The sequence below is a fragment of the Coregonus clupeaformis genome, chromosome 5, assembly GCF_020615455.1.
Source record: "Coregonus clupeaformis isolate EN_2021a chromosome 5, ASM2061545v1, whole genome shotgun sequence".
Lineage (NCBI taxonomy): Eukaryota > Metazoa > Chordata > Actinopteri > Salmoniformes > Salmonidae > Coregonus > Coregonus clupeaformis.
The window spans coordinates 42,615,457-42,630,393 of record NC_059196.1 but is presented as its reverse complement, the minus strand read 5'-3'; the positions used below and the strand labels follow the sequence as shown (position 1 = coordinate 42,630,393).

The 14,937-nt window shown below is 44.7% G+C and overlaps 1 protein-coding gene across 1 annotated transcript; it reads right to left on the bottom strand.

The window, feature by feature from the left end:
• Positions 1-3,126: 3,126 nt before the first annotated feature.
• cysltr2b (cysteinyl leukotriene receptor 2b) lies at positions 3,127-7,615 on the bottom strand. Its single transcript, XM_041877116.2, has 2 exons — positions 7,538-7,615; positions 3,127-5,450 (listed from the first exon to the last, which is right to left on the bottom strand). Exon 2 carries the CDS (start codon positions 5,418-5,420, stop codon positions 4,362-4,364), a length of 1,059 nt encoding a protein of 352 aa, XP_041733050.2. The 5' UTR covers positions 5,421-5,450; positions 7,538-7,615; the 3' UTR covers positions 3,127-4,361.
• Between the last annotated feature and the right edge of the window lie 7,322 nt (positions 7,616-14,937).

Below are 14,937 nucleotides of genomic sequence, written 5' to 3'. Positions count from 1 at the left end.
GCAAGGAGCTGGCATTGGCTATGCAAGGAGCTGGCATTGGCTATGCAAGGAGCTGGCATTGGCTATGCAAGGAGCTGGCATTGGCTATGCAAGGAGCTGGCATTGGCTATGCAAGGAGCTGGCATTGGCTATGCAAGGAGCTGGCATTGGCTATGCAAGGAGCTGGCATTGGCTATGCAAGGAGCTGGCATTGGCTATGCAAGGAGCTGGCATTGGCTATGCAAGGAGCTGGCATTGGCTATGCAAGGAGCTGGCATTGTTTGATGCAACAAACAAAGATCGGGACACCTGCAACAGCTGTTTAAGGCGCTCCCCACCATACAGGCGACCTTGGTGGAGGCAGAAAGGGCCTTTTCTGTCACCAAGCTACGAAACCGTCCATCGGCACTCTCTAGTTTTTTGAGAACACACTTCGAGAGATCAGGGAGACTTGAAAGGCAGCTTTAGAGAGAGTGGGAATTTTCATTTTGGGTTAACTTTTTTATTTATTTTTTTAAAGCTAAAAGTTCCCTAGCCTAATGTTGCACACTGATATCCCCCTCATAAACATCCCAGGGAGGCCTTTGTGTGTTATTGATAGGCACCTGTAATGTTGTTATTCAAAATAATATTGTATAGTGTATGTAAAGGGATAATCAACGAGGGTGTCATGCCTACTCCCTCTCTCCAGCGCTCGATGTCGCCGGTCTACTAACCACCGGCCCTGGCAACCATTATTACCCACACCTGGACTACTTCACCACCTTCCCTTTATTTAGCCCTCAGTCATCAGGCAGTATTGGTTTGTTTTCATGTTCAGTACGTTCTTTTTTCCCTTGCATCAAACGCTCCTTCTGCACCTGCTTCCTGACTCCCTACATATATGTGACAGAGGGGCTATGCAACATATGGAAATAATGAAAGACTGTGGAAGGTGTGTTCCACAACAGGCTAGCGGAGTGGAACTGACCTTCCACTGAGTTGGATTATTGTCCACAGAAGCATAAATCCCTTTTATACATGGCTACATTTGCCACTAGAAATGTGTTCAACATCCACTGAAGTAGCTAGCAAGTTTACTGGATAACTACAGTAGTTGCTGTGGTAACCAAACAAACAGACTTGCTAGTTTAGCGAACCAAACCCTCAGTCCTAGCTTGCTATTATGAAAATCAAATTCAAGAAAACCCAATACTGTTTTCAATTAGACTTTTGCTGTCAAAAGCAGCTCAAACAAAACTTGTAAAAATGAACTATAGCCATTGAATTCTACCGTGCAAATATACCGTGTAAGGCCCGAGGGGGGAGGGGTGGGGGTATATGGCCAATTGTCACGAACGTTGAGACGGGTCAGACCAAGGTGCAGCGTGGTATGCGAACATGTTTATTAAACTGGATACACACTGACAAAACGTGCCGTCGGAAGGCTATACACAAACAAGCCAAACTCACCGAAACACAAACAAGATCCCACAACACAGGCAGGAAAACTGGCTGCCTAAGTATGATCCCCAATCAGAGACAACGAGCGACAGCTGCCTCTGATTGGGAACCACACCCGGCCAAACATAGAAATACAAAACCTAGACTTTCACACCCTGACCAAACTACCTAGAGAATAACAGTCTCTCCAGGTCAGGGCGTGACAGTACCCCCCCCCCCCCCAAAGGTGCGTACTCCGGCCGCACCAACCTGACTCATAAGGGGAGGGTCCGGGTGGGCATTCCGCCTCGGAGGCGGATCCGACTCCGGGCGTGACGACCTCTCCCTCTTTGCCTCCCCATTGCGCCCCTGGTCTGGACGATGCCCACCCGATGGCGATGCTTCCCCTCTCCTTCCTCCCACGATGCACCAAGCCCTGTCTGGACCCTGGTGTGGGAGACCCCGAACCTGGAGAGGGGCTGACGTCTGGGCCTGGAGTGGAGCCGCTGACCGGAGCTGAACTGGACCCCAGTGGAGCAGACTGCTTTGGCTCCGGAATGGATCCGCTGACCGGAGCTGGACTCAAAACCGGTGGAGCGGACTGCTCTGGCGCCGGAGTGGAGCCGCTGACCGGAGCTGGACTGCTCTGGCTCCGGAGTGGAACCGCTGACCGGAGCTGGACTGGGCACCGGTGGAGCGGATTACTCTGGCACTGGAATGGAGCCGCTGACCGGAGATGGACCAGGCACCGGTGGAACGGGCACAGGCCACAGGTCTGGTGCGAGGAGCAGGAACGGGCCGGACTGGAGACACGCACCACTATCTTGGTGCGAGACGCAGGCACGAGGTGTACCGGACTGGGAACTGTCGTTAGAGATCTCCGACTGTACCAGTCTTTTACTCTCCGCGCCCAGTCCTCCTCCAGTGAGGACTCCTCCTTGAGCCCCCACGAGTGCAGTGGTCTGGGCTCTTCTCTATCGATCCCCGACCACCCTTTTAGCCCCCCCAACAACAACAAAAATCTTAGGGCTGTCTCGCGGGCTTCCTCCTCGGCCGACGCCTTCTGTGTTCCTCTCCTGCTTGGGCCTCCTCCTTCGCCCAGGGTCCTTTTCCTGCCAAAATCTCCTCCCATGTCCAAAAACTCTTCCCCACCTGTGTCCAGGGTGTCTGCTGCTCCTGGGCACACTGCTTGGTCCGTTGGGGGTGGGATCTTCTGTCAGGAACGTTGAGAGACGGGTCAGACCAAGGTGCAGCGTGGTATGCGAACATGTTTATTAAACTGGATACACACTGACAAAACGTGACGTGACGTCAGAAGGCTATACACAAACAAGATCCCACAACCCAGGCAGGAAAACTGGCTGCCTAAGTATGATCCCCAATCAGAGACAACGAGCGACAGCTGCCTCTGATTGGGAACCGCACCCGGCCAAACATAGAAATACAAAACCTAGACTTTCACACCCTGACCAAACTACCTAGAGAATTACAGTCTCTCCAGGTCAGGGCGTGACACCAATATACCTCGGCTAAGGGCTTTTCTTAAGCACAACGCAACACCTGGATACAGCCCTTAGCCGAGGTGCCTTATTGCTATTATAAACTGGTCACCAACGTAATTAGAGCAGTAAAAACAAATGTTTTGTCATACACGTGGTATACGGTCTGATATACCACGGCTGTCAGCCAATCAGCATTCAGGGCTCGAACCATCCGGTTTATTAAGGGAAATAATGCACGCTCTACCCCTTCAAGCCAATCAGAAAGGAGTATACAACAATGCCATGGTATAATTGATTGTATTATTTGTTAGGCTATTGTTATAGCCTGGCCTGTACATTGTGACTGCACTTCATTTAGGCCTGGAAGTTCATTTTATAAGATAAATTGATCATATCATTTTTGACAAAGTCCTGAGCCCCCTGTCATTATTTATGCAGACAAAAATAAAACGCAATGCAGAGACAATTTTACACAGGTCTCAAACGCAATAGTCCGACTGCTGCTCAACTGTGTCACCACTGTATAAACATTGACCAATAGGTGGTGGCAAAGCCTTGCATGTAAAGCCATGTAAAGCCATGTAAAGCCATGTAATTAATGTTGTGACTATACCTTGGTTTTAAACCCTTTAAATGGGCACTTCCGGTATTTGCAGTATTTCCCGGGACTCTTGGGATCAACATTAATTATTCCCGGTATTAAAATGTACTAGATTTCCAGGAAAATATGAATCCCTACAATGGATGGCCATAGTTCACATCTAATAGATTAATTATCAACAGTAACCCATATTCCACAGGCCGTGTACTGCATTAGGGGATAATAACACTGAATAGCAGTAATAACTCACTAATATTCCTTATAAAACTCCTCCTTACATATTGACCCCTACTTTATCACTCATCCATGGTCAATGGTTCATTCCATTCAGAACCAACAGAGCTGTTTGTCGGGTCCTTACCCTGCCAATGGTTCATTCCATTCAGAACCAACAGAGCTGTTTGTCGGGTCCTTACCCTGCCAATGGTTCATTCCATTCAGAACCAACAGAGCTGTTTGTCGGGTCCTTACCCTGCCAATGGTGTGTGTGTGTGCCTGATTTCTCCAGAAGTTGCTGTTTGAAAAATGACTAAAGGTAAATATTCACCTGTATATTGCAACGGTTCAGGCTTGGACAAGTCATAAAATATTCCGATAGTAAACCTATTTGGCTTTACAACAATTAGATTAAAAAATATATATAAAAAAAAAGACATGAAATTCATGAGAGAGAAGAGGACACATACACAGTGGGACACGTCATTTTGTATTGATATACCCTAGCTGCATATTCCCTTCTAGGTTTGTCAGCAGTGTCTTATATGAAAAAAAAAAAAAAAGAAAAGCACCATCTCTAGAGATTCTTCTCAAAGCCATCAAATATAGTCCTATTTCACTTCCAACCCCCCTGTCCCAGGCTAAATATCAGGACTGGAGCTGTTTGGAGCATTTAGTTCCTGTAGCTCTACTGTCGGATCGGTCCCCTTCCTCATTCCCTCCGTCTTAGCCAGTGTCTTTCCCTCCGTCTCCTTGTAAGCGCCCTGACAGAAAACCCTGAAGTTATCCCCAACTAAGAAATAAAGGAGTGGGTCCAAGCAGCTGTTCCCCGCTGCGAGACACAGAGTGATCACAGCCGCTTTGCGTACACGCTCTATGTACCTACAGGAATCTCTATACCCCTTTTCCCTCGCCTGCTGCTCGGCCTCCAGGAAGAGCGTCCTCGTGACGTGGTAGGGCAGGAAACACACTAGGAAGATGCTAAGGACTATTACAACTAGGGACATGGACTTGTAGTGGTGTTTCGGCCTTCCTTCACCCTTCCTCAGCGTCAGCAGTCTACGCACCACAAATATGTAACAGACAGAGATGACTGCAAAGGGCACAATGAAGCCGAGGAGTAAGGTGACGTGGTTGGCTATGATCAGTGTGTGGTTGTGAATGGGGTTGTATTCTGGGTTGAGCTCCAGGCACCTGGTTCTACCAGAAGCATCTCTGATGGTCCCTGGACTCAGCATAGGGATGGAGGCTAGCGACACCAGCAGCCAGACCAATAGGCACCCCAGCCAGGCATTACGTCTACTCTGCAGGCGCATGTACCTGAACGGCTGGGTGACGGCCATGTAACGAAGCACACTCAGCACCATGAGGAAGTAGATGCTCCCGTACATGTTGACGTAGAAGATGTAGGACATAACTCGACAGGCGATGTCTCCAAACACCCAGTTAGACTCCATTATGTAGTAGAAGGACCGGAGTGGTAGGGAGCACACCAGCATCAGGTCTGACACCAGCAGGTTTACCATGTACAGGTTGACAGGGGTAAACCTTTTCTTCCTCCTCCAGACACTGACGAAGAAGCAGAGGGAGACGAGGTTGAAGACGAGGCCGAGGGTGAAGATGACTAGGTAGGTGGGTGGGTAGACTCTGTGTTTGAACATGCTGATGGAGCAGTTAGAGGAAATGTTTCCATCTTCCATGATGACTGATTTATTCGTTTTAGATTGCTCCTAAAATAAGGACAAAGAAAGAGAGAGAGGAGAGGAGGGGGGGGGCAAAAGAGAGAGAGAGAGAGAGAGAGGCAGGAGGAGGGGGAGGGAGGGGGCAAAGAGAGAGGCGGGGGAGGGGAGTGGGGGGCAAAGAGAGAGAGAGAGAGGGAGGGGGAGGGAGAAAGAGAGAGAGAGAGGCAGGGGGAGGGGGGAGGGGGGCAAAGAGAGAGAGAGAGGCAGGGGGAGGGGGGACAACGAGAGAGAGCGGCAGGGAGGGTGGGGCAAAGAGAGAGAGAGGCAGGGGGAGAGGGGGAAAAGAGAGAGAGAGGGGAAGGGAGAGGGGGAGGGGGGGCAAAGAGAGAGAGAGAGAGACAGGGGGAGTGGGGGCAAAGAGAGAGAGAGAGAGAGAGAGAGGGGGAGTGGGGGCAAAGAGAGAGAGAGGCGGGAGGGCAAAGAGAGAGAGAGAGAGGCAGGGGGGGGGGGAGGGGGAGGGGGGAAAGAGAGAGAGAGCGGCAGGGAGAGGGGGGCAAAGAGTGAGACAGAGGCAGGGGAGGGGGATAGGGAGGGGGAGGGGGAGCAAAGAGAGAGAGAGGGGCAGGGAGAGGGGGAGGGAGGACAAAGAGAGAGAGAGAGAGAGAGAGACAGGGGGGGGGGGCAAAGAGAGAGAGAGAGGCGGGGGGGACAAAGACAGAGAGAGAGAGAGAGAGGCAGGGAGAGAGGTCAGTTTATCAGGATCCCCATTAGCTGTTGCACTCTTCCTTGAGTCCACACAAAAGAGAGAGATGGATTGGTTTTTAAAAAAGCAACAAGTTAAATCAAGATTTGAGATGGCAGCAGTTACACAGCAGCACGAAGTGTGCTTTACAGTACTATACTATCATCTCTCACAGTGATCTTCTTTACCATAGTGACAGGCGATGTCTCCAAACACCCAGTTAGACTCCATTAAGTAGTAGAAGGACCAGAGTGGTAGGGAGCACACCAGCATCAGGTCTGACACCAGTTTCCTCCATTGGTGAAACATCAAAAATGAATGCTGAAGTTGGAGTGCAACAAACAGGTTTCAAACTCACTTCATCCGCATTCAAACTATAGGAGTGTTTCAAACCCTTTCCTCATATCTGTGGTTGTCGGGGGATTTTTACAATTTACTGTCATCCTGATTACACATTACGTAGTGTAAACAATCATCGAAACCCAACCCTGTTCAGTTATCACTGATCTACCACATCGTCTGGGACAACAACAGAGTTTTGCTTCTCCAAAATCAAACGTTCTCAAATACCACAGTCCTCTCTTGCCCTGCAGTGTAAATTTGCTTTCACTTTTAATAAGAAAGGATTATTAACAATAACAACTGAGAGAGCGAGAGAGAGAGAGAGAGAGAGAGAGAGATAGAGGGAGGAGAGAGAGAGAGAGAGTGAGAGAGAGAGAGAGAGAGAGAGAGAGAGAGAGAGAGAGAGAGAGAGAGAGAGAGAGAGAGAGAGAGAGAGAGAGAGAGAGAGAGAGAGAGAGAGAGAGAGAGAGAGAGAGAGAGAGAGAGAGAGAGAGAGAGAGAGGGGAGAGAGAGAGAGAGAGAGAGAGAGAGAGATAGAGAGAGATTAACTGTAACCCATAAGTAAAGAATAAGAACAACAGCAGAACAACTAATAAAATGGTACATCTGGTTAGTTCAGGAGATTTGTGTAAATAGTTTGGGCTATATGTTACCTGCCAAAATACCCCACCATCCCATGGACTCTCAATAATGTAAGAATTGCCCCATAACACAGCATTTACAAGCTTTAAACACTCAATACTTTATGTATGTGTGTTGTTATGTGTTAATAACGTGAAGATTACATTACCAAGCAGGCTATGCGAGGGGGAGAGTTGAAGTGTGCCTTGCATGGCTAAACAAGGAGACCGCTAGCTGAAGTATCAGTTTATTAAAAGTAGATCAACCTACGCCCCGGTTTGTCATTATTCATAGGAACAAACATAACAGGATAATGATCTTCCATACACATTGTACAACACGTTCTGTAACAAATGCCAAAACACAGCCATAAGCTGCAACAACAATCAATCTTAAAACAACAATTGACCATCATTTGATTTGTACCTACTGTGATGAGAAGCACCCTGACTCTGTCTTGATGATCAGCAGCTGTTCCTCTCAGATCCACAGCGAGACTTCATTACAGAGTGGAGCAGGCTGAGCTGTTTGCAGGATCAACCCTAGAAACACTTGACTTTCAGTCTCCTTGGTTGGTAGTTTAATAATAACACCCCGCCCATTTCGTTTTCCAGTAAAGTCCTTTTAAAGGTAAATGTGAAAAAACACCAGGATAGCATCTCCCCCCAGCTTTACTGGTTGCTAATGGCACGAAGTCAAGAGAACGTGTTTAAACGTGTCTGTGTGTCCTGTATTTCTGCATTTCATAGAGACTTGCTCGTTGACTTTCCATTTTCAAAACTTTGTTTATTTGTTGGTGAGACAAATATTTTTCTACAACTCAGTTTAAAATCAGTCAATAAATCAATACATTGTTGTTATTATTATGAACTCTGGTGCCTGGTTTATGACTTCAGTCGGAGACTTTCTCTGCACACAGTTTTTTTCCAGGATGGAAAAATTCATACAGATCCAAAGTAAACAACCAGATGAAAACCCCTGACCTAAGGCCTATAAGGGCGGCAGCTAGCTTAGTGGGTAAGTAGCGTTGTGCCAGTAACCGAAAGGTCGCTGGTTCTAATCCCCGAGCCGACTAGGTGAAAAATCTGTCGATGTGCCCTTGAGCAAGGCACTTAACCCTAATCGCTCTGGATAAGAGCGTCTGCTAAATGACGTAAATGTATAAGGACCATTGCCTAGTCAGTAGTTCAAAATACATGTTTGTGCATCTTTATTTAACTAGGCAAGTCAGTTAAGAACAAATTCTTATTTACAATGACGGCCAAACCCGGACGACGCTGGGCCAATTGTGCGCCGACCTATGGGACTCCCAATCACGGCCGGTTGTGATACAGCCTGGAATCGAACCAGGGGGTCAATAGTGACGCCTCAAGCACTGAGATGCAGTGCCTTAGACCGCTGCGCCACTCGGGAGCCCAATATATTTCAGTTATTTATAATAATAATATGCCATTTAGCAGACGCTTTTATCCAAAGCGACTTACAGTCGTGCGTGCATAAAATGTTTTGTGTATGGGTGGTCCCGGGGATCGAACCCACTACCTTGGCGTTACAAGCGCCGTGCTCTACCAGCTGAGCTACAGAGGACCACTATTTATTTCTAATACTTTTGCAAACATTTATAAAAACCTGTCTTTGCTTTGTCATTATGGGCTATTGTGTGTAGATTGGTGAAGGAAAAAAATGCAATTGAATTCATTTTAGAATAAGGCTGTAACGTAATAAAATGTGGAAAAAGGGGAAGGGGTCTGAATACTTTCCAAATGCACTGTATGTAGTATATAATGTATACTATGTAGTCGATAATGTATACTATGTAGTGTATACTATGTAGTGTATAGTGTATACTATGTAGTGTATACTATGTAGTGTATAGTGTATACTACGTAGTCTATAATGTATACTATGTAGTGTATACTATGTAGTGTGTAGTGTATACTATGTAGTGTATAGTGTATACTATGTAGTGTATACTATGTAGTGTATAGTGTATATTATGTAGTGTGTAGTGTATACTATGTAGTGTATACTATGTAGTGTGTAGTGTATACTATGTAGTGTATAGTGTATACTATGTAGTGTATACTATGTAGTGTATAGTGTATATTATGTAGTGTGTAGTGTATACTATGTAGTGTATACTATGTAGTGTATAGTGTATACTATGTAGTGTATAGTGTATACTATGTAGTGTATACTATGTATTGTGTAGTGTATACTGTGTAGTGTATACTATGTAGCGTGTAGTGTGTAGTGTATACTATGTAGTGTATACTATGTAGTGTATATACTCACCCTGCTCTGAGTAAATGTGTGCTGGGTGGTACTGTGGTATATACTGGGAGCTCATGTCTCCCACGCCCCCCGCCATGCCTGTGTAGAGGTGGGGTGGGGGGGGCAACATGGCGGGGTGGGGGATGAAGGCGGGCAGGTGGGCGTGGGGTGGAGGAGGTGGGTGGTGCAGGGGGGAGTGGCCCCCAGGGTGGAACTCTGGCTGCTGAGGTAAGACCAGAACACGTCGCACTCCATTCTCCTCTATGATCTGATGGACGGAGAGAGAGAGGTGGAGAGAGAGAGGTGGAGAGAGAGAGAGATTACTAAAACAATACAGAAATACACTACGGAAAAAGAAGGAACAGCATGTCAGAAATCAGCTCAATGTAAATGAAGAATCCATAGACTCTAACCACTTCTGGGAAAATTGGAAAACACTAAACAAACAACAACACGAAGAGCTATCTATCCAAAACGGAGATGTATGGGTAAACCACTTCTCCAATCTTTTTGGCCCTATAACAGAGAACAAACAGCAAAAAAATATACATGATCAAATGCAAATCTTAGAATCAACTATTAAAGACTACCAGAACCCACTGGATTCTCCAATTACATTGAATGAACTACAGAACAAAATACAAACCCTCCAACCCAAAAAGGCCTGTGGTGTTGATGGTATTCTCAATGAAATGATAAAATATACAGACCACAAATTCCAATTGGCTATACTTAAACTCTTTAACATCATCCTTAGCTCTGGCATCTCCCCAATATTTGGAACCAAGGACTGATCACCCCAATCCACAAAAGTGGACACAAATTTGACCTCATTAACTACCGTGGGATACGCGTCAACAGCAACCTTGGGAAAATCCTCTGCATTATCATTAACAGCAGACTAGTTCATTTCCTCAGAGAAAACAATGTATTGAGCACGTATTCACCCCCAAACACTAATTGACAAACAAACAAACCAAAACAAAGGCTCTAGGACAACGGTGTCTAGATGGAATTTGTATTTGTGGTCCTGGCAATTGGACCTTTTTTGGAACACCATTATTTTTGTCTTACTGAGATTTACTGTCAGGGCCCAGGTCTGACAGGATCTGTGCAGAAGATCTAGGTGCTGCTGTAGGCCCTCCTTGGTTGGTGACAGAAGCACCAGATCATCAGCAAACAGTAGACATTTGACTTCAGATTCTAGTAGGGTGAGGCCAGGTGCTGCAGACTGTTCTAGTGCCCTCGCCAATTTGTTGATATATATGTTGAAGAGGGTAGGGCTTAAACTGCATCCCTGTCTCACCCCACGGCCCTGTGGAAAGAAATGTGTGTTTTTCCTAATTTTAACCGCACACTTGTTCTTTGTGTACATGGATTTTATAATGTCGTATGTTTTCCCCCCAACACCACTTTCCATCAATTTGTATAGCAGACCCACATGCCAAATTGAGTCAAAAGCTTTTTTGAAATCAACAAAGCATGAGAAGACTTTGCCTTTGTTTTGGTTTGTTTGTCATTTAGGGTGTGCAGGGTGAATATGTGGTCTGTCGTATGGTAATTTGGTAAAAAGCCAATTTGACATTTGCTCAGTACATTGTTTTCACTGAGGAAATGTACGAGTCTGCTGTTAATGATAATGCAGAGGATTTCCCCAAGGTTGTTGTTGACACGTATCCCACGGTAGTTATTGGGGTCAAATTTGTCTCCACTTTTGTGGATTGGGGTGATCCACAAAAGAGCTAAGGATGATGTTAAAGAGTTTAAGTATAGCTAATTGGAATTTGTGGTCTGTATATTTTATCATTTCATTGAGGATACCATCAACACCACAGGCCTTTTTGGGTTGGAGGGTTTGTATTTTGTTCTGTAGTTCATTCAATGTAATTGGAGAATCCAGTGGGTTCTGATAGTCTTTAATAGTTGATTCTAAGATTTGCATTTGATCATGTATATTTTTTTGCTGTTTATTTTTTGTTATAGGGCCAAAAAGATTGGACCTCTGTTTTGGATAGATAGCTCTTCGTGTTGTTGTTTGTTTAGTGTTTTCCAATTTTCCCAGCAGTGGTTAGAGTCAATGGATTCTTCAATTACATTGAGCTGATTTCTGACATGCTGTTCCTTCTTTTTCCGTAGTGTATTTCTGTATTGTTTTAGTAATCTCTCTCTCTCCACCTCTCTCTCTCCGTCCATCAGATCATAGAGGAGAATGGAGTGCGACGTGTTCTGGTCTTACCTCAGCAGCCAGAGTTCCACCCTGGGGGCCACTCCCCCCTGCACCACCCACCTCCTCCACCCCACGCCCACCTGCCCGCCTTCATCCCCCACCCCGCCATGTTGCCCCCCCCACCCCACCTCTACACAGGCATGGCGGGGGGCGTGGGAGACATGAGCTCCCAGTATATACCACAGTACCACCCAGCACACATTTACTCAGAGCAGGGTGAGTATATACACTACATAGTATACACTACATAGTATACACTACACACTACACACTACATAGTATACACTACACAGTATACACTACACAATACACAGTATACACTACACAATACATAGTATACACTACATAGTATACACTATACACTACATAGTATACACTATACACTACATAGTATACACTACACACTACATATAATACACTACACACTACATAGTATACACTACATAGTATACATTATAGACTACGTAGTATACACTATACACTACATAGTATACACTACATAGTATACATTATCGACTACATAGTATACATTATATACTACATACAGTGCATTTGGAAAGTATTCAGACCCCTTCCCCTTTTCCACATTTTGTTACGTTACAGCCTTATTCTAAAATGGATTCAATTGCTTTTTTTCCTTCACCAATCTACACACAATACCCCATAATGACAAAGCAAAGACAGGTTTTTATAAATGTTTGCAAAAGTATTAGAAATAAATAGTGTTCCTCTGTAGCTCAGCTGGTAGAGCACGGCGCTTGTAACGCCAAGGTAGTGGGTTCGATCCCCAGGACCACCCATACACAAAAATGTATGCACGCATGACTGTAAGTCGCTTTGGATAAAAGCGTCTGCTAAATGGCATATTATTTATTATTATAAGTCTTCTCATGCTTTGTTGATTTCAAAAAAGCTTTTGGCTCAATTTGGCATGAGGGTCTGCTATACAAATGTATGGAAAGTGGTGTTGGGGGGAAAACATACGACATTATAAAATCCATGTACACAAACAGGTGTGCGGTTAAAATTAGCAAAAACACACACCTATGACTTGTTTGTAAAAAGGGGAAATATATTATGTTATGGTTACCAAAAGGGGAAATATATTATGTTATGGTTACCAAAAGGGGAAATATATTATGTTATGGTTACCAAAAGGGGAAATATATTATATCATGGTTACCAAAAGGGGAAATATATTATATCATGGTTACCAAAAGGGGAAATATATTATATCATGGTTACCAAAAGGGGAAATATATTATGGTATGGTTACCAAAAGGGGAAATATATTATGTTATGGTTACCAAAAGGGGAAATATATTATATCATGGTTCCCAAAAGGAGAAATATATTATGTTATGGTTACCAAAAGGGGAAATATATTATATCATGGTTACCAAAAGGGGAAATATATTATATCATGGTTACCAAAAGGGGAAATATATTATATCATGGTTACCAAAAGGGGAAATATATTATATCATGGTTACCAAAAGGGGAAATATATTATATCATGGTTACCAAAAGGGGAACTATATTATGGTATGGTTACCAAAAGGGGAAATATATTATGTTATGGTTACCAAAAGGGGAAATATATTATGTTATGGTTACCAAAAGGGGAAATATATTATGTTATGGTTACCAAAAGGGGAAATATATTATATCATGGTTACCAAAAGGGGAACTATATTATGGTATGGTTACCAAAAGGGGAAATATATTATGTTATGGTTACCAAAAGGGGAAATATATTATGTTATGGTTACCAAATGGGAAGAAAAAAAGATTGGGCCAAGATTCTCTTAAAGATACTGTAAGTATCTCTCAATAACCCTGCACTGACATGTACAGTCATGGTCAAAAGTTTTGAGAATGACACAAATATTAATTTTCACAAAGTCTGCTGCCTCAGTTTTTATGATGGCAATTTGCATATACTCCAGAATGTTATGAAGAGTGATCAGATGAATTGCAATTAATTGCAAAGTCCCTCTTTGCCATGAAAATGAACTTAATCCCAAAAAAACATTTCCACTGCATTTCAGCCCTGCCACAAAAGGACCAGCTGACATCATGTCAGTGATTCTCTCATTAACACAGGTGAGAGTGTTGACGAGGACAAGGCTGGAGATCACTCTGTCATGCTGATTGAGTTAGAATAACAGACTGGAAGCTTTAAAAGGAGGGTGGTGCTTGAAATCATTGTTCTTCCTCTGTTAACCATGGTTACCTGCAAGGAAACACGTGCCGTCATCATTGCTTTGCACAAAAACGGCTTCACAGGCAAGGATATTGCTGCTAGTAAGATTGCACCTAAATCAACCATTTATCGGATCATCAAGAACTTCAAGGAGAGAGGTTCAATTGTTGTGAAGAAGGCTTCAGGGCGCCCAAGAAAGTCCAGCAAGCGCCAGGACCGTCTCCTAAAGTTGATTCAGCTGCGGGATCGGGGCACCACCAGTGCAGAGCTTGCTCAGGAATGGCAGCAGGCAGGTGTGAGTGCATCTGCACGCACAGTGAGGCGAAGACTTTTGGAGGATGGCCTGGTGTCAAGAAGGGCAGCGAGGAAGCCACTTCTCTCCAGGAAAAACATCAGGGACAGACTGATATTCTGCAAAAGGTACAGGGATTGGACTGCTGAGGACTGGGGTAAAGTCATTTTCTCTGATGAATCCCCTTTCGAATTGTTTGGGGCATCCGGAAAAAAAGCTTGTCCGGAGAAGACAAGGTGAGCGCTACCATCAGTCCTGTGTCATGCCAACAATAAAGCACCTGAGACCATTCATGTGTGGGGTTGATTCTCAGCCAAGGGAGTGGGCTCACTCACAATTGTGCCTAAGAACACAGCCATGAATAAAGAATGGTACCAACACATCCTCCAAGAGCAACTTCTCACAACCATCCAAGAACAGTTTGGTGACGAACAATGCCTTTTCCAGCATGATGGAGCACCTTGCCATAAGGCAAAAGTGATAACTAAGTGGCTCGGGGAACAAAACATCGACATTTTGGGTCCATGGCCAGGAAACTCCCCAGACCTTAATCCCATTGAGAACTTGTGGTCAATCCTCAAGAGGCGGGTGGACAAACAAAAACCCACAAATTCCGACAAACTCCCAAGCATTGATTATGCAAGAATGGGCTGCCATCAGTCAGGATTTGGCCCAGAAGTTAATTGACAGCATGCCAGGGCGGATCGCAGAGGTCTTGAAAAAGAAGGCTCAACACTGCAAATATTGACTCTTTGCATAAACTTAATATAATTGTCAATAAAAGCCTTTGACACTTATGGAATGCTTGTAATTATACTTCAGTATACCATA